Source organism: Lygodium microphyllum, chromosome 10 (genome assembly GCF_053477565.2).
Source record: "Lygodium microphyllum isolate KBCC chromosome 10, Lygodium_microphyllum_v1.1.10, whole genome shotgun sequence".
NCBI lineage: Eukaryota > Viridiplantae > Streptophyta > Polypodiopsida > Schizaeales > Lygodiaceae > Lygodium > Lygodium microphyllum.
The window spans coordinates 100,748,598-100,769,308 of NC_141144.1; the positions used below are offsets into that span (position 1 = coordinate 100,748,598).

The window sequence follows — 20,711 nt, forward strand, 5'->3', positions numbered from 1 at the left end:
GGAATGGGATTGGGATGGGACTAGGATAAGAAGCTAGAAAATGGCCATGCCTTGTTACTATGATAGTCTCATTTCAAAGGCACTCAAGGAGCTTTGTTGTGAATAGAATAGAGCGCGCCATGTTCATCATTGTCCGATTTCTATAGTCTACAACTCCATTCCAATAAGGGAGTTGATAGAGGTGAGTTGGTGAGAGATGTCATGCTTGTGTAAGAACTCAAGAACTTGTGGATGGCAAACTCACTCTATACCCACATATATCTCAAGAAGTTATCCACAATAAAAAAGAAGTACAACAAACTATTAATGGCAATAGTGGATGTTGGCCCATGAAGGTCAATATGAATCAACCTAAGGGACTCCTCGACTTTAAGAAAGTCTATCGAGGGAATGGTTTGCAATACTGTTTCCCAAGCTAACAGTCTTTGCAAACATTGTTGGACAATTTTAGATGTGAAAGGCCCTCAACCATCTAATAGTGTGACAACTTAGAAAGAGAGTCAGACCCAAGGTGCCCAAAGAAGAAATGCCAAAAATGCTCATCATTTGTAGGCTTCCGTATAGTGGCTAAAGCCTAGTGCGAGAAATTACTAAACTAGTTTGAGAGTCAATGATCTCCACTATGGTCACAGTAAAGAAGATTGCTTGTCCCAATTGGCAAAGCTATTGAATGGATAAGAGATTCACCCCAAGCTTGGGGACATAATATGTTGAGATAAATCATCATTAGCTTTCATTAAACAACCCCAGAAATCAAGTTAATTAATGAATTTCAACCATTTCCTTTAAATGAAGAGCAGTTTGAGAAACCCAAATCTCATTTTTGTAGGTTTTAAGTGCTAGAACTTCACTGGCAAAGGACATCTTAGCGGAAGCTGGCCACACTCTCTACATCCATCTGGCATCCATTTTTGGCTCTACCATGCTGCCCGCTCCTCTCACTGCTGATTCTAGTTAATGGGTGCTTTCTATAGTCCACATTTGCAAGCTAGCAGCAGCATCTAGGCTGCATTTGCTGCTTCTATCCTGCCCTAGCTGTTGACAACATCCCCTACAAGCTGCATTTATCCTCTATAGGCCGCATTTGATCATTATCTACTGTCGCGTGCATCATTTGCTCGTTTTGACCTTCTTGGAGCTGCCCGGCCTGTCCCACACACTTTGGTGGTTGCATTTGTAGATTTTCTCTCTTCTTTGCTTGTTTGACATTGATCTGGTATTGACACTGCTGTGTTTGCTGCTGCTAGGTGTCTTTGGAGGCTGCTTGCTGCATTTCGGGATCTATTGAAGTATAAGACACTCTCTAGCTCATTACCTCCACCTCAATCCTCAAGACACGAAAGTTCAAGGTACAATATTCATTCATTGCATAGTGTGTTTGTTGCATGAGCATTGTATTACTCAGATTCATTCATTCTCGATTATTCAATATGTCCATTGTCTCTGAGTTACCCTAACCCTAATTGTATTTTGCTATTAGTTTGTGCTTTGTTGTACAATTGTATTTGTGTTTTTCGTGCTAAGGCATTTCTTTACGTGGTATCAAAGCTAGGATCTCTTTTTAAAAAAACCTAGGTTTTTGAATTGAAAGCCCTTCACAAGAAGCAAGAACAACAAAAGGGCAAGATGACTTCGAACACTATATCATCGCTTCATTCTTCCGAGTCAAATCTATTGAGAAACAAGCAAGAATATTCACTAGTCTAATGGTTTTACAGGAAGGACAAAAGCTCCACAAGGGGCTGGTCATCCTATCATGGAAACGAGCATGAAATACAAACCATTTATCTCTCTTCCATCTGCATCCATACCATTCACATGTTTATCTCTTTCATCACTTCTTTATCTCTTTCATCTATGCCATTGACATCTCTCCCTCATTCACTTCTATGCCAGATATGCAGTTTCATACCTTCCATCATTTGATTCTACTTCTTTTCGGATTTTGGTGATTCTCATTAAGAAGGGACCACACAATCAAGATATTGGTTTGTTAGTCCTAAAGAAGATAGACTTTTGTTTATGAACTCAAAGAAATGTGAAGAGTACAAAACATTAATTCAACCACCTATAATTTTCCTCCCTTTTTTTTCCTTCACTTTTTTCATCTCAAGGTCACTTTGAAGTATGTGAATCATCTTTTTCATCATTTCAATTCAATGCATTTAATGGACAAAAGGAAACAACAACATTTCCAACAATTGTATCCACAAATCCACTTAATCTCCCACCCATCCCTCCCTCTTTTTCCACTGCATCTTCCTTTCCATATCCATTAAGTGCATCTCATATGTTTTCACACACCACAATAGGGGGTCCTTCCCTCTTAGACACAGCCTTTAGGACCTTGTCTTTTCCTTATCCAACCATTATCAAGTGTGGATTAGTTAGTAACACAGTACTCCATGGCATTACCTAGTGGGCCTTTTGATCATTTTGTTGTCCCCAATCGACATTTGGACAAGGCTCACATGTCCCAGTGCTTCCACCTCTACCGGTATCTTAAGGAAACATTCACGTTCAAGTGCCTCTGCATCAATAAGCACCCATTGGACACTTTTAGTCTATTTCTTCCTATCCACCTCCTTTTCTTTCTCCTACCTATTCCCCTCCACCGCCTCCTTATCCATACTACCCTTCTTACCCTACCTATCCAACATTTCATGGTTCTTCTTCCTTATCAGCCAAGCATGCTTTCATTGGCAAGACTTGTTTTAATGTGTCTAACTACACTATTTGTTCCAATCTGATGAGACATGTCTTTGACTCATTGAACCTAACGAATATTGTGCATAGGTTGGAGCCCCAACCTTGTCTTGCACTTATTCCATATGAGGTTGTCCCCTCATGCAAGACTAGAAATATGTCCACTATTGTCAAGATGACTTGAGTTTTATTCTCAGCTTTAGCATTTTGACTTAGTGTTAGAGCATTGGGCACACTCAATTGACTGCTATACTGCTTGGGATAGGACCCATTGCATAAATCTTGACCACGAGATCCAAAATTTAAAAATCCTTAACCAAGATAACTTGAAAGTGAAGCTGATTGAATGTTGATGACTCCTTGTTGAGTTCTCTACCACTGGGGATTCTAAGTCCTTTGATGATTAGGTCACGTTGTTCCTTAACAAGCTGCTACGAAAATACTTCCATTTTGTGCAACAAGTGATCTCATAGCCTACTTGTTTGATCAGTTTCATAGTATGATCTCCATAGAGGGAGCTTTCGTTGCTTCTTCTCAAAAGGGGCAGCAAGGGAAGGGCAAGCAAAACCAAAACTCAAATCAAAAGCAAAATCAAAACCAAAATAAAAAACAAGCTAGTGAGACCCAAGGGACCTCCCAGTCCTCTCGAAAACCCGGGTGGCAAAGTGTACCTAAGAAAAATAGGTATTTCAACATTGTCAAAAGATTGGCCCCTTTGACAATGAATGTCGTTCAAACATAAGAAGCACAACACCAAAAGCTAAGACTCAGACCCTGCCCCTTAGTTGGGTAACCCCTAGCATGGGAGGCAAGGTGGTAGCAACCCCCAATAGATAAAGTTTGGCAATCATTGAGTTTTGGGGCGGTAATAAAGAGCTACCCTGTTTATAATGCATTTTTAGCTCAACAGATGGGACCTTGTAGGAGATTATCTCCTCCTTAAAGGAGGCTATCAGGAGCAGTTAGGGCCATCTAGAGAGTGACAAGACTACCCGAGCATCATTGGGGGCTGCACTCTAGAGGGAGGAGGAGAGACATCCATGTTGCAAATGGGTAGCTAAGAGGATGTATATTGCCAAAGCAAAGATTAATGCCATGAAGGAAGTAAGAACAGTGTTCAAGATTTATGCAAGAGCTTTCTTTTTGGATGATCGAAAGACATAGTTAATACAAAATTCTTTTGCAAGTTAGAGTTAATAGAGACTTCTTTTGCATCATGGGGCCTAGAGTCCAAACATTGTAGATACTTTGGAGATTAATCCCAAGAGATAGTAAGATTAGAGATTGATGCCATGAAAAAAGTAAGACTAAGAGTATAGGATTCATGCGAGAGCTTTCTTTTAGACTCAGTCAAATGATAGAGTTAATAAGAACTTCTTCCACATTATGGGGCCTAGACACTCTAGATAAGGAGTGCATAGACTTAAAAGAGTTAATAAATCCATAGCACATGGCCCTTAGGAGGCAAGAAAGGTGGTTACAAAGTATATTGTACTACACAACTTTCTTAGGATGCACAACTAGACTTCACGGAAATGAAATGGATAGAGAGGTAGTATGATAGAGCACCATGAGGGTGGTCATTGATATGATGAGCAAACATCTAATAGCTCTTTTAATAGAGGAGTTGGAGAAAGCACTCCTAGCCGTGCCCTCAAAACAGTATCTAGGAGAAGATGGATTGGACAAGTCCTTCTTGAGCTATTGAGGGCTTATCCATACAATGCTCACTGTAGCTTCTCAAGAGATTATGCCATCACGAAATATGCTAGAGAGACTATTTGAGACATTCTTCCATCTCATTTTTTAGGATAGTGAGGATGGATTTGAGATCACATAATGGAGGCCAATCACTTTTCTTGAAATAAGATCCTGGCCAAAATGATAATTCTCAGATTCCCCTTGATACCAAACATTATTCACCCCACTCAGACAGGTGTTGTCCAAGAGCATAGTATCGTGGACATGCCATGATCAAGTGTAGCAAATTAATTCTTGCTCATGCCATATGAATCCATACCCCTGCGAATGCACCCTTAACAGGACATCCTTGAGGCAACCATGCGAACCCACCCTTGCCATGTCATCATAGAACCTTCTAGAAGATATGCGATGACATTGTCCGCATCATCAATGATGTCATCATGAAACATTCTAGAAGATCTTTAGCCGCTCTTCAACACCTATAAAAGGAGGGGCTCACCATCGAGGTCCTCAGTCTTGCCACCTTGTAATCTCGCAGTACAAGATCTTGTCTAGTACTGTCTTGTATCTTGTTCATCCCCGTCAAGGGAGATCTTGTAGTTTTGATATCTTGTATCTACATCTACGGTTCTAAGTTGTGGGATCCTTCATATCCTACTTCGTGTTGTCTATACCTACAGTCCTGCGTTGTGGGATTTTCCATATCTTGTTAAGTTATCATTATACCTTGTGCCCCTACATAGGATTATCTTGAAACAAAATTCTTGTAGCAAATCTTGCATCTAGTCTAGTCTCTCGAGCACAGTCTAGTGCTCCCATAACAATTTGGCAAGACTACTTTCTAGCCCTATTGAGCACCATGGAGGAGACCCTTGAAAGAATCGTGGCCTCCCTTTAAAACCTCGAATAACAAATTCAAGACTTGAATGAAAGACCAACACAACTTCAAATAGAATACCCTATGCATCTAGGCTCTATGCTTGAAGAGATGCAAGGAAGTGATTAGATGATTCCACGTGTTTATCAACCCCCAACAAGAGAACCCAAGATTAGTATGCCACAGAAGTTCAATGGTGACCGTTCGGAGTTCAGGGGATTCCTGCAACAAGTAAAGCTCTATATCTGCATGCAACTAGATAGGTATCCAGATGATATCTACAAGGTGGGGAACATTGAGACTTTGATTTGTGGTCAAGCTTTATCATGTTCGCCCCAATCTTGGAAAAGAATATGCCAGTACTTCATAACTATGAGGCATTTCTTTGCGAGCTCACTCCCACATTTGGAGATGTAGACACTGGTTGAGTGGTAGGAACAAAACTTTAGAAGCTACGACAAGGTAACCGCGTTGCCTCTGCTTATGCATCTGAATTCAGGCCACATCGCCCTAAATTGCCCAAATAAAAGGGCAAGAATCCCAAGAGTTGCTGCAACCACCCTCGAGCAGGAAAATGCAACCGGACCTTGATATAAGAAAGAGTCTCTTGATTCCAACCATACCCATGGAAACTTTTCTTGTCACAATCCAAATAACCCTGTCGAGAAAGACCTTTTCCCTCAAAGCCCTAGTCAACTCCGGAGCCTCCGTATGTTTCATTGATGATGGCTTTGTGAATGGTATCGAATTCTAGCACTCCAAAAGACCAATCGTGCACTAACTGAAATTGTGGAGAAGACCTCTAGCATCTAGAAATATTACCAAGGAAACCTAACCACTAATAGTAACTCTTGGTGATCACAAATTTGGTGTATGCTTTATGTTATATCTAGTCCCACAAATCCAATCATTCTTGGGATGCCTTGGCTAAAGAAACACAACCCATAAATTGATTGTGTTAAGCAAAAGATTACATGTTGTGAAAATCAAGGAAAGTCGGTATATCTAGAAGCCAAAGCCTTTATACACACAACAAGGTAGGAACAACCTACATGATATATCATATACCAACTCAAGAATCTAGTAAGGATAAGTCAGTAAAGCTACCAAGCCAGTATCAAGAATTTGAAGATGTCTTTGAAAATGAACATAGACCATATGATTGTGCTTTAGAACTCCATGAGGGGGCTCAACCACCTTTTGAACCCATCTACAGGCTATTCTCCAATGAACTAGCTAAACTACGCAAGCACATTTATGAGAACTTAGCCAAGGGGTTCATTAGGCACTCGAAGTCTCCTGCTGAAGCCCCAATTCTGTTAGTGAAGAAGAAAGACGAGTCACTTCAAATGTGTGTGGATTATCGAGACTCAACAAGATGACAAAGTCAAGAATCGATACCCTTTGCCATTGATACTAGAGCTCTTGGAATGCCTTGAAAAAGCCAAGATCTTCACAAAGATTAATCTACAAGGGGCTTATAATCTTGTACGGATTAGAGAAGGAGACGAAAGAAAGACAAAAGACAGCCTTCCGCACAAGATATGGTCACTTCGAGTATGTTGTTCTACCATTTAGTCTCACCAATGCTCCTGCAGTGTTTCAACATATGATGAATGATATCTTTCGAGACTTCTAGATGATTTTCTAGTTATATACTTGTATGATATCTTGATATTTTCAAAAATCCTATCAAGCCATTTTTCTTGGAGACTAATGCATCAAACTATGCCTTAGGAGCTATCTTGTCCTAGCATGGAGATGATGGTCATATGTATCTAGTGATTCCACTCAAGGAAATTCTCCTCTCCAGTGATAAACTATGAGATCCGTAACAAAGAACCCCTTGCCATTGTAGATGCCTTTGATACTTGATGTCATCATCTAGAGGGTATAGCCTATAAAGTTATCGTCAATATAGATCACAAAAATCTAGAATACTTCATGACAACCCGCATCCTCAATCGAAGACAATCCAGCTGGAGTAACTACTTATCTAGGTTTGACTTTGTCATTGCCTATCACCCCAAGATGCCAACAATGCCAATTAGATGCTTTATCAAGAAGATTCTACCTGGCACCTAAGAAGGGAGAAGAAGCTTTTGATCAACAATGAGCAATATACTCAAGCTAGAGCACCTCCAGCTAGCAACCATCTCCAGTTGTCACCAAGACGACCCTACCTTGATTTAGTTAATCCATAAAGCCTTGATGATCTGGCCAACAATGTCAAGAGAAAAAATCAAGAGGGAAAAGGAAATGAAGTTTGTGAGTTTCAGGAAACTAATGGTTTGTTATACCATAAGGATCTACTTTATATCCCTCCAGGAAAGTTGAGTCTCCAAGTACTCCAACAATGCTATGACATCCTAGCAGTATGACACTTTGGAGTTAATAAGACCTTAGAGCTTATTTCAAGAGATTTTCGGTGGCCACAGATGTGAAAAAAGGTTAAGGCATATATAAAATCATGTGATACCTGCAACAGGGCCAAGGAACCTCGTCACAAACCACATGGCCTCTTGCAATCCTTGCCCATTCCAATGCGACCCTGGTCTTCTCTGTCCATGGTTCACAAAAATGGCACATTTTATCCCTACCACCAAGACCATCACAGGCGAAGCTACTGCTAGACTCTTTCTCAGATACATTTTCAGATTACATGGATTCCTAGATGACATCATTAGCGATTAGGGCCCCCAATTTATATCTAGTTTTTGGAAGAACCTTTGTAACCTCCTTGGAATCCAAGTTAAGTTATCCACAGCCAATCATCCACAGACTGATGGTCAAATACAATGGGTAAATCAAGTCTTGGAACAATATCTCCGTTGTACCATCAACTACCGTTACAATTATTGATTTGAGCTTTTGCTCTTTGCAAAGTTTGGTTATAATAATAGTATCCATGCATCTACCAAGCAAACTCCTTTCTTTGTAAACTATGGCTAGCATCCAAGGATGGATGTACGTCTCTCCAACAAGTAAAGAATCCTATTGCCTGAGATAAAGCTCGACACCTAGCAGATATACACCAAGAACTCAAGCAACAAATCTAAAAGGCTTAGAATCAATACAAGCACTATGCAGGCCAGCATTGTCTTCAACATCTAGCATACAAAGTCGGTGATAAAGTATGGTTACTCAGGCATAACCTCTAGACAACAAGGCCCTCCACCAAGCTAGACCACCAAAGATTTGGGCCCTTCACTATCATAGCCCAGATCAACCCACTTGCTTACCGACTCTTAACTCCCTAATACCATGAAGATCCACCCAGTCTTCCATGTTTCCTTGCTCGAGCCATACCATAGCTCACCACTGAGGGGGGAGAGACTAATCCCCCACCACAAGTCCAGATGGAAGATCATCAAGAATTTGAGATCGCACATGTCTTAGACTCGAGAATCTCCCGAGATTGATTAGAATACCTTGTTCACTGGAAAGAATATGACATCAATGATCGCACTTGGGAACTTGCAGAATTCCAAAGAGCACCTCTCACAGTTAAAGAATTTCACAAGAGGAATCCAATGAAACTTGGACCGAACCACCAAGCCGCTCCACGTGGAACTCGTCGCTAGAGGAGGGGGTAATGTCAAGAACATGCCATGATCAAGTGTACGGATTAATTCTGGCTCATGCCATATGAATCCACACCCCATGCGAACGCACCCTTAACAAAACATCCTCGACCCAACCATGTGAACCCACCCTTGCCATGCCATCATAGACCTTCTAAAAGATATGCCATGTCATCTCCTACATCATCAATGATGTCATCATGGCACATTCTAGAAGATCTTTAGCCACCCTCCAACACCTATAAAAGGAGGAGCTCGCTATCCTCAGTCTTGCTAATGCCAGTCTTAGGAGCTCAAAGAGTCGAGACCTCCAAGTGAGTAACTTCGAGTTCCAATTCTAGTTCTTGTCTAGTCATGGTATCTAGTCTTATCATGTCTTCCATTATACTCTTGTTGTCTTGTCACCTTGTAATCTCGTAGTACAAGAGCTTGTCTAGTACTGTCTTATATCTTGTTCATCCTCGTTGAGGAAGATCTTGTATCCATATCTACGGTCCTAGGTTGTGGAATCCTTTATATCCTATCGAGTCATGTTGTTTATATCTACGGTCCTGGGTTGTGGGATTTTCCGTATCTTGTTAAGTTATCATTGTGCCTTGTGCTTGTGCCCCTATGTGGGATTATCTTAAAATCAGAATACTTGTAACAAATCTTGTATCTAGTCTAGTCTCTTGAGCACAATCTAGTGCTCCCATAACACATAGTAGCTTGGACAACATCTTCACCTTTTGGGAGTCCACCACTCAAGACTTCATTGTGCTTCTTCTTAATCTTGAAAAAGCATATGATTGCGTGGATAGAGAGTTCTTAGAGGGTATCATATTGACAATGGGATTTTGAGAGCTGTGAGTTAGAGGAGTTGCAGCCCTTTATTCTTTAGCACATAGTGAAGTCCTTGTTAGTGGGGCTAGAGAAAAGAGATTCACTATCCATAGATCTAAAGCGGCAAGGATGTCTAGTAGCCCCATTTTTGTTTCTACATGTAGAATGGGCCATGAGTTTTTTCTTGATAGACAAATCCACTAGTATCAAAGGCATCAAGTTGCCAATCCTTGAGTTCAAGGAGCTCCTTGATGTCTAGTTTGTAAATGACACAACAGTTTATCTAGATGGGGATGACAACTTCAGGTCTTGTAGTAACCATGGAGATCTTCAGCATAGCATCTAGTGCTTTTATTAATTGGCACAAGACATATGGTTTCTAGATATGTGATAGTAGGCTACTGGATTGGTGACCCTATGACAATTTCACCTAGGTTCTATCACATACCTAGGTTCTAGGCATGTGATAGTAGACAGCTGGATTGGAGACCCTATGGAAATTTCACCTAGGTTTTACGGTGCAATAGCTTGGATGTCATACATGAATTGACATTACTTCCGAGCACTAGTCACTGCCTCATCAATTGAGCATTAGACAAAAGCACCTTTATTGGAGCTCCATGAGGCTTTCATTAGCTACAAGAGTGGTGGTTGCCAACCAAATTCTTCTCATGACTATGTGGTATACCACTTCCTATTGGGCATTCTCTAGGTCATGCATGGGCCACGTGAAGCACCTCATCAAGAACTTTATTTAGTCAAGAGAAGACCCAAGCCTAGCTAGGGTAAAGGTTGAGATCCCAAGACGGCTTGGGAATCATAGACCTAGATAACTAGAGCTGAACCTTATTGGTTAACCTCATTATGGTATCTAGGATACTAGATGGAGAGGCCCATTCCTTGAGGGGCCATGTGATATGGCCTTCTTTCACTACATCACTAAGCTAAGGAGGATTCAGATGAGTTGGATCAAAGTACAACCAGCAACCCCTCACTGGCATAGACAAGGCATCTCATATCATTTCTTGTCAAACCTTTGGAAGAGGTCTGATGACAACTTAGGGCTAGGAAGATTTTCTCTCTTCCTATGGCTAGTAGCTCATAAGCTTAGTGCTTGGTACCTGGCTCAAGTACGGTAGGGTCCCAACAGCATGAGTGAGACATGATGAGTTAGAGGAGACATAGAGCATTGTCACTAAGATTGTTCCAAACCTCACAAAATGTGGAGGAGAGCCCAGAGGATGGTTGTTCATGGCACAACAAAGACTATGGTTGCAACGTGGGACACCATAGCTTGGATTACAGATAGAGGTCCAACATGTGGATATGAGGATTTTCAAGGGAGCCACACCTTTCTTGTCATTGCCCGACGTCTGAGCAAGATCTCCATTGTAGATTACTCATAGGTGCAGTGGACTCAAGTACACTGTCACAAATAGAAGCTGATTGTTGATAATTGCTTGGTATATTTGGTTTGCAAGGTGTAGCCATGCTATAGACCTCCAGGATGTTTCCACTGCAGAGACTCTTTTGAGAATTTTGACAAACATCACTATACTTTGTGCAAGAGATGGGAGAGGCAGCTGGGTTCTGAGAGGATGAGGAGAGATCCCTTCTTGCACACTTGGGATTCCAGCACCTTCTTTCACCTAGCCCCTTGTATGGTCTGGCATTATACCCCAGTAGATTGGTTGCTCACACAAGCATTGCATCTATGATGTACTCAGCTGCTCTTGACAGGGTTCTTTGTACTTTGTATTTTCATAAAAAATATTTTCTCCAAAGCATTTCATAATTTCGTTTTCTTTGAACAAAAAAAATAAAAAGCTACCAGTCGTGGAAAGCCATGAGCAAAATTATAGTAGAAGAAAACAGGTCTGTGAGAGAATACTGCATGTTCTCTGACATTGGAAAGCATAGCACAGCTGGTACTAACAAAAATGGTGCATGTTCTGCTGATCATCACTACAAACTCTGATTACCACAAGGCAGGAGCTATGAACACAAAAATCCTCCCAACACCTGATGTCCCCCTTCCCAGCCTAGAGGGACAAGAAGCCATGAAGATAGAGCCACATACTTCTGCCTCCAGAATCAAGGTGACCGTTGAAATAGCAATGCAGCAGGTGGGAGGACCATATCAAGTTTCTGTTTTCACCAGATATCTTTCCTGCTTCATTGTATTCTTAAAAAAAACAAAATGAAGGAACCTCCAACATGGATATTGCAGAATGGCTGCAGCAACACCAAAAAGGGATTACAACCCTTTTAAGTTTTCAACTTTATATAACCCTCTGGATCCACACCAAGAACATTTATACTCTAAAAGAATATATTGTAATATAGATTCTTGTTTATTTTTCTAGAACATTTCTTAATAAAGCTAGGTTATTATTGCAGCTACTTTTTGAGAAATGAATAGGTGCAAAGAGATCTGGAACATTAGCATTCACAAGAAGCAACTTACTGCATTGCTGATAAGTTGTTTAACCAACCGCTCTGAAAATTCTGGTTTCCCAGCTTGCTTATATGCTAGCAGTGCTTTCTGATATTGATCTTTGGATACCAGCCACTCCGCATAAGGCAGAAAAACATTGATGTCAAGTTCAGGATGCAGAGACTTTGTTGCAAAAGCATCATCCCACTGATGCATGTCAATATGCAACAAGAGAAGGGACCTGGTTTGGACATAACACATACATAACCAGCTTTTTTACCCCTTTATTAAGATCAACTGATGTGGCTAAGCAGGTTTACATGTAAGGTTTATAGAAAAGTAATTACCTAAAATCTCCTAGCTTTGTGTATGTCTCAAGAGCATGAGCATAGAGTCCATGTTTTTTCATAAGTGTTGCACAAAGAGATAATTCTTGAGAATCTGTCTTTTTAAATCTTCTCGCTACCTATACCAACAGCATTACAAAAGAACAGAGAAAACAGTTCTTTTTTCTGAGACAAGAAAAATTTCTATTCATAACACCTCAGAGGAAATCCCTCTGAGGTACAGTTACATGTTACACATAGCCATGCCAACAGCTGACTATTGTCATCTTGGTTTGTTACATCAGACTGCACGAAAATTAAAATTAAATACATAAGTTTAAAAATTAAACAGAATAAGACTAAATCTTGTACAAAGGATGTTAAAATGGAAGATTGAAAATCAGGACTGCAAGATGCTAAAACAAACTTTAAGAATTACAATCAAGACAAAGAGCTGAGAGAGAGAGAAAAAGAAAGAAAGAAAGATCTATTAGCATCTTTAAAAGGCCAGAGTCGGCTATGAGATCATAACCAATACAACTGGTATCATCATCTCTCATTAGATAAGAAGAGATAAAATTTATGTGTAAGTTTACATGGTATATTGGAATGAGAAGTATGGAAACTGAAAAAGTTGGAAAAAAACTAAGTTTAAAAAGATCAAGAGTGTAGGGTATCTCCCCCTCAGTCCATGGAATCCACCAAGACTCTGCAAGCTACCTCCGACTAAGTCACCAGGCCAATTTGCCTTTGTAACGAGCAATCGTGATGCGAATGTGGCGCATATGGGCACACCTATGTTGCCGAGTAGGTACTCTAAGGCGTTGTGCTCTGCATAGAGTTGTAGCTCTGTCAACTGTGATGCCTCCTGATGCTGTATTTTGGCAATGCCTATCAGTAGGAGATGTGTCTGGGGTGGTCGCGGCTGGGGGTTCAGTGATGCTGAAGTAGTTTGTAACTGCTCTCTGGAGGGGTGGATGATGCCGGGGTCGCCTCCTATCCTGTAACAATAATGCTCTACGTCGTTGGAGCTTCAGCAAGAAAAGGCCAAAACATCTTTGGTCCTCATAGTCCATCACCCGTCTTAGTGGTCCAAAGACCTCCTTAAAGAGGCAATGATAGTGGCCTCAAATATCATAGTATACAGTAAATCTACAAATGTAGTGCTCCTCCGTCTCTGGCTCCCATCCACAAAGCTTGCACATCCTCTCATTGGCTGCAATATGGCTCCATCGACCTGTCTCAATCATCAGATGCAATGAGGTGCGGATCTGACCAATAGCAACTCGGAGTCCGTGGGAAAGTTGAGCATCCATGTATCTAGGCCTCACTATGAAACCGTCATGAGAAAGCTGCAAGAAGTGACTTTGGTATTGTGCTGTTTTCATGCCTAATGGGAAAGGGAGCTTGGATCAAGTCCTTTCTGTCTCCACTTTAGTGATGTCTGCCCTCACCACACTATTCAGCTCTACACGACTGAGGCTCAAAGTAGGGCAGTTGGAGGCTGTAATCAAACGGTGGTAGTCTATCTATACTCATGCCATGTAAATTCAGCCACGTGCTCATATGTGCATACCAACACTATCTATCTCCCTCTGCTGCAAGCTGTCTTGAAGACTCCAGCGCTAGTCTAGGATTTCGGTCTTTAGGGAGCTGCCATATCCTTTGGAGGAAAGTAATTGCTTTGAATAATGCCTCAACTACCATGGGTGCAGCACCTAATTCTGCCCAGATGATCTCCTGTGGTACTGAGGCTTTTGCCCTTATCATACGTGCTATCATCATGACTAGCGGTCTTTCCATGTGTTCCTAGCCATCATAATGTTGTGCTTCCGGTTCATCACGGTCCATAAGTGGCATCCGTCTAGTATGATAAAGGCTTGGGCCCCAAAGAGCTGCCCCATAGAGTAGTTTGGGCTTAACTAAAGTGTCAAAAAGCCACAATTTGGTACGAGGCTCTTGAAACTGTATGTGTGCACACTACCGCTCTAGAGTACCCAAAGCTGCATATGCTCATGCAAGCCTAGCCTCTAAAGTCTCCTTCCATGAAAACTGTGGCCCCTTGAAAGTGACCCTGAGGTATACATATTGTCTAACCATTTCCACAGGCTGGCCATCATACATGAAGTAATGCTCTGAGCATGTCACCCAAGCTCTTGAGGTGTTAAAGACCATGATTTTAGTCTTTCCGGGATTAATCTTGAGACCTTTATCTTCACAGAACACATGCAATGCATCCAAATGCCGTTGTAGTCCCCCTGGTGAATTTGAGATAAGCACCATATCATCAGCATATAACAAAATTGGTATCAGTACCCCAGCCAAGCTGGCTCCCATACCACCCCATCTCTGCATGTAATCAGAAATCTCATCAATGTACAGTCCAAACAGCAAAGGAGAGAGGGGACAGCCTTGCTTTACGCCCACCGTACTAGAGATTGAGTTTGTTGTGCCTCTAGGTGCTCGTACTCTCCTTGTCACAGTTTCATACAATGCATAAATACACCACTGCATATCCTTTGGGACCGCAATGGCTCGCAACCTTTGCATGAGTCTTGCACGTGGCACAGTATCAAAGGCTTTGCGGAGGTCCACAAAACAACAGTAGATTCTTTGCCTCCGTGATCGTCCCTCCTAAATCAAGGCCCTTAGCGTGAATATATGATCTAGCGTATTGTATCTGTGGCGGAAACTAGCTTGTCTTGTTATAGAGGCATATATCTTTGCTAGCATATGGCCAATCATAATAGTGTAGTAGTTGTTAGCGACCAATGGATCTCCACTCTTAAAAATCTGCACTATTGTGTGGTCACACCAACTTACTGGAAACCCCTCATATACGGCTCTATTGAAGAGATTCGCCAAGATAGGGGCCAGTTCATAACATGCATGTGCAAAATGCTCTGCTGCCACAAGGCCATCTTGATCATGTGCTCTCCCATTCTTCAACCTCCAAATGGCATATCTCACCATCTTTTCCGTAAAGAAACCGCCCTGTGTTGGCCTAGAGTTTGATGGACAAAGTAATTGCTCTTGTGATGGAACATCGTATAGTGCCCTAGCATGTTCATGCCAAACCATAGGTGATGTCAACTAGATTGGGGGTAGTCTCCCGTGAAATTTCCTCCATGCCCTCTTGTTGTCTCTGCTCAAAAAGAGCTAATACATCTTTGACTCTAGTTTGGCTAAATAATCTCTCTTCTTTTTTTGTACAAGACAGCGAAAGACATACATGCCTGCTTATGGGTGCATGTCCCTAGTGTAATATCGCTCTGTAGGCAGGTCCTAGTCTATCTGCACTCATCATCATACCAATCATTTTGAGGGGCACTACAATTGCGTATTGCAGTAGGGCCCATCTTACATGGGAATGCCTCTGAAGCTATAGCATGTAAAACCTTCGCTAGAGATCTAGTGGCATCTTCCAATGGTTCATGTTGGTCTAGCTGACTTAAGCCCTCTTGTACTGCATCACTATAGATGTGCGATGTTTGTTCTAGAAATTCATAAAGTGGAAATGTGTGTGACTGTGTGCATGTTTCTTGTCTCTGACTACATGCTAGAGTAAATTTTAGGATCGCATGGTCAGCCACTATACTAATCAGCTTATCAAATATCTTAAAATCCTTAATTTATGGAATTAATGTTGGCGAGCCCATTACATGAGCCACTACCTGGCCCCTTTTTTGCTGTTCCAACAAGTGAAAGTATCCACTCCCAGCCATCTTAATAGGCCATTGAATATAATCAATATGTGAGCACTTCCCAAAGCTGGTAGATGGGATCCGTATGTTGTCAACGCCTTATCTTGAGATGTCCTAGCAAGCCCTAGTTCATCCAAAGCCAATTCGAGAGAGAGAGACTGGAAAATTGCTGTCATTCGGTTGTTGCCCAAGGTTCCCTCTCCAACCTCTTTGAAACAATGGAGACCTTTTTCTGTCATGGGTTAATTATATAAAATCTTCTCCAAAATTATTGCCAATAGATTGCAGAAAGTTTTTCTGCACCTGGTTTATCCACGTCAATATGGTTTCATTAAAGTTTGGAATATAATGCATAACATTTTGAATGTTCAACTCGGAATTGACTATGCCAAAGCTTCAGGTCAGCAAGTAGTTATGCTTCAGCTCGATATTGAGAAGGCATTCGATCATATAAGCTAGTCTTTTTTGCGGCAATTATTGTCTGCAATGGGATTTGGTCCTCGCATGGTGTCTCTTGTTGATACCATTAGTCAAGGTGCTGTGGCTCGTATTGCTCTTAACGGAGGGATCATGAAGGAAATTGCCTCATCTCAGTCGCTTAGGGAAGGCTGCCCTCTCAGCCCTTTGCTTTTCCCTTTGGTCACTCACCCGATGCTCTCATTGTTGGATAAGTTGGCTGATCAAGGCGAGATAGTTGGCTTGTCTCTTCCCAGTGGTACTCAACTTGTGGGTCAATCTTTGGCAGATGATTCCTTTACGTTCCTTAAGGCTGATCGCACTAATGTTAATCGGGCAATGGTGGCCTGGAATCTTTTTGCTTTGGCATCGGGTCTTCATATTAATACTCAGAAATCTGCATTTCTCTTCTGTACAGAGCATGATCTGCATGCCTTCGACTTGCATGGAATTGTGATCTCAAAGGAAAATATAACCAGGCACTTGGGATATCCTATCGGTGTGGAGGTAGCTCCCTATGCCTTACTGGATTGGATGGCCTCCCGAATTCATGACAGGTCCATGTACTGGAAATCTTAGGGTTGGCCTCTTTACATGTCAGACTTAAAGTTGCTCAATGTATTATGATCAGTATAATATCGTTCTTTCTGCCACTGCTTCCTTGGACTAAGAAGTCCCTTTTGGAATCGGTTCAACCTATCAGATTCATGTTGTGGAAAAAGAAAGGCAATCGTTTGGGACAGGTGTGGATTTTGTGGCAGCATGTGACTACGCCTAAACGGATGGGGGGTGCAACTTTATTGGATGTTAATTTGCATATGACAATCTTGAGGTTGGCCCTTTTGCAGGCTTTATGTGTACAGAGTCATTCTTGGTCAGAGATTGCTAAATTTTTCATTGAAAAGACTGGCATCTCTCATGGTAACACGATTATTCATGCTTCGTGGTGGAATGTTCTTAATTCCTCGAGGCATATTAAGGTCTCCTAGTCTTTTCTCCTTTCTCATTTGATTGCATCCTGGCACGAGATCTTATGTTTTTCAGTTTGGCGCCCTCCTGATATTCGTAAGTAGGTGAATTTGTTGCAAGGAGAAGTACTGGCATCCTTTAGGTTGTTGGATTGGCCGAACAAAGATTTGCAGAAAGTCAAGTTTAATCGGATGGCTTGTTTGGGGTTGCAGACAATTTTTGATGGTGTTATTCCTGGGCAGTCCCATCTTTATTCTTTTCAGCGTATTCGTCAGCACTTTCGGGTACCCCGTGGATATTGTGACATCTGGTCATCCATACAGGTCAAACTTCAGAGGTTCTCTCCTTTGCTTGTTCTACAATCATTGTATCCATGGCGTGACTGGATGTGCTTCCGGATGATTTCGAGAGAAGGTCTGCTAACCAAATATATCATTAGATGGTGGAGGCCAAGAGATGGGTCACTACAAAGGTGAATAAATTATGGCATATAAGGGATGGCAAAAAGAAGTGGTGGGAAAGATTAATTCAGCTTTGGAAGTCTAAGGTTTCCTATTAGGGTAAAGACTTCTTGTGGAGATTGTTAATTGGTGGTCTTCCAACTAGAGAGGTGTTGCGCGCTCGAAAGATCTGTGTTGGTCGTTGTGCATTCTGTACTACATGTGATGAAACATTGCTTCATCTTTTTGTCTCTTGTTTGGTTGCTCGACAGATTAGGAGTTTTATTTCCCGCGTGTGATTCTCGGTGACTCAGCACTGGATAACGGCCTGTTCATGGATTATGGGAAAGCTGCCCTCTGTGCCTTCCTTGCATTCTGATTATTCCTGCCTATTCCATTTCCTTAGATGGACTGCCCTATGGCATATTTGGCATACTCGGAATGCCTTTATTTTTTATTTAGTTTCGGGCATCCATGGTCATGTGGCCCGTGTTCGAGGTTTAGTGCTATGGCAGATTTCTTCTATGATATGAGCTCACCTGGTTCTTCCTGACATTGTTGCTCTCCCTGGCTGGCTATTGTTTGCTCTACTCCAACTGTCCTTTTTGTGTGATTTTTTTTCTTTATGTAAAAGTCTTTATAGTCTTTCGTTAGTTTCTCTCATGACCTGATGGTCTGATGTAATAGAAAGTAAGAGATATAGAGAGAATGCTGACATGATGTAAATATTTACTACTTAATTCGATTATCTTCATGGAGAGAGAGAGAGAGAGAGAGAGAGAGAGAGAGAGAGAGAGAGAGAGAGAGAGAGAGAGTGGGAGCCTGCAGCTGCCCGTCGCCTGCAGGCCTGTCACCCATTGCCCGCCCCTGACGCCCCGTTGGCCGCGGCTGCCCCTGGCGTCCTGTTCCGTCGGGCGCAGCTGGGTCCTTCGCCCCGCTGCTGGTCGGCCCATCGCCAGCGGCCCCCGCCCTGTTGTCGCCCGCCTGCGTGGTGAGCTCTGCACCCGTTTTTGTTCGTTTGTCCTCTGAGTTTTAGGGTTTCTGCTGGCGAGGCCCCTGCCCTACGCCCTCGACTATCCCGTGCTGCCGTCGACTGCCAGACCTGTGCCCCACCCTTAGGCCCGTGCACCGTTAGGGTTGCGCCCTGCCACACGCGCTCGTGGGACAGGCCACGACTCAGGCTGACAGGACGCGTGTGAAGACAGCAGTATGGCTGGCCTGGATTTGGACTTTCTTGACCGGACGGTGGCAGCCCTTGGCCCTGATTCCGATGCAGAGGAGCCGGAAGATATGGTGCCATGCACGGAGGAGTTACCGCCGACTTTTGAACAGCCGCCTGCCGGCAAACGCTCCAAGCATACGCCTGATGAGCCAATGAGCCCTCCGGAACGCTCCTATGCGCAAGTGGCCTCTGATCCTGTGGATTCGCAGGAAATTGACTGGGAACATTTGCTGGACTTCGCCAATACTCTGCTTGGTGATTATGTCCAGCATAATACCGAATCTTTTTCTGTTGCGGGAACGGATGATGTGCTGGAAGCCACGGTCGACCCCAAATCAGTCTTGCGATCCTTCTCGGTGTTCTATGACCGTGCCGTTATACTTTTCTTCACTGGCAGGATCCCAGTGCTTTCGCACATTCGCCAGTGGTTGCACCATCTCTTGCAAGGGGAGTCGGTTGAGGAGATCTTCCTTGGACCTCGCGGGTTTTATGAGGTCCTGCTGAAATCAGAAACCCATCGCGCTGAACTCCTGTCCAAGTTGCCGCTATTCTTTGATCGCCGCTTGGTTCATGTTGTGCCATGGCGCCCCATGGCCGACTTCCAGCGTCTGCTTTAACGCGAATGCCCGGTGTGGGTGGAGGTGGAAAACTGTCCGGCGGTCTATTGGCCCATGTTGAAGGATGCGATGGCAGCTGTGGGAACAGTGCTGGTTCCCCCAAGCCTCAGGGCCATGAACCGCAACCGTTTATGCATGCTCTGGGACACGGCCAGGAAAAGGCCCGCGTGGCTTCGCCTCAATTGTTCGGGCATGCATCCTTTGTATTTTCGCTTAAAATGGGGCAACTTTGCGGGCCACTGCTTTTCATGTGGAAAACTGGGGCATTTCATGGCTGAATGCCCTGAAAAGCAGACGTCTTAGGAGGATGCGCAGGTTGCGCTGCCCAAGGACGACATGGTGCTTGATGCCACGCCCCAGGAAGCTCTTCAGTCTCCTCATGTCATGGATAAAGGCAAACAACAGGTCCTGAGTGTGGATTCCGGTCGCACTGATTGGATTGAGGCACGTCCTAAAAAAGGTAAAAAGTTGGATGCAGGCCTGGCAGATCCTGGGCCTCCCGCTTCCCAGGATTCCGTGCGCACGTATACGCGCCGGAAAGACATGCCCACTCCACAGCAGGCTGCGCGTCCTACGGCCCCGTCGGGCCCTCGCAATCAGTCTCCAAGGAGAGCCTATACCGACGGCCCCAGAGGCCCACCTGCCAAGCTGGCGTTCGATGCCAAAGGAAATGTTATTACACCCTGGGATCGGCGTTATCCCCGCCCCTCTCCCAAGGTAGTGGATTTCCCTTCTACCTCCAAAGCAGGTCGCCAGAATTCTTTCGCTGTATTGGCTGATTTTCTGGATGAGGGTGTCCTGGATGCTCTCGCGGAAAAGGTGCAATCGAGGCAGCAGGCGCCTCGTT

The 20,711-nt window shown here is 43.1% G+C and overlaps 1 protein-coding gene across 8 annotated transcripts in view; it reads right to left on the reverse strand.

The window, feature by feature from the left end:
* The window catches only part of LOC148030353 (uncharacterized), a 347,980-nt gene that overhangs the window by 45,621 nt on the left and 281,648 nt on the right, over positions 1-20,711 (reverse strand). For 7 of the 8 annotated variants that reach the window (XR_015692181.1, XM_087686669.1, XM_087686668.1 and 4 more), the window contains 2 exons: positions 12,478-12,596; positions 12,161-12,371 (listed from right to left, as the gene is read on the reverse strand). Coding sequence is in view for 6 of the 8 variants with exons in the window: in XM_087686669.1 (XP_087542795.1) it covers positions 12,161-12,371; positions 12,478-12,596 (330 nt within the window). In the remaining 2 variants the exon portion in view is untranslated. Of the gene's footprint in view, positions 1-11,773; positions 11,929-12,160; positions 12,372-12,477; positions 12,597-20,711 lie in introns of all 8 variants that reach the window. The other variant, XR_015692182.1, reaches the window with a different exon arrangement.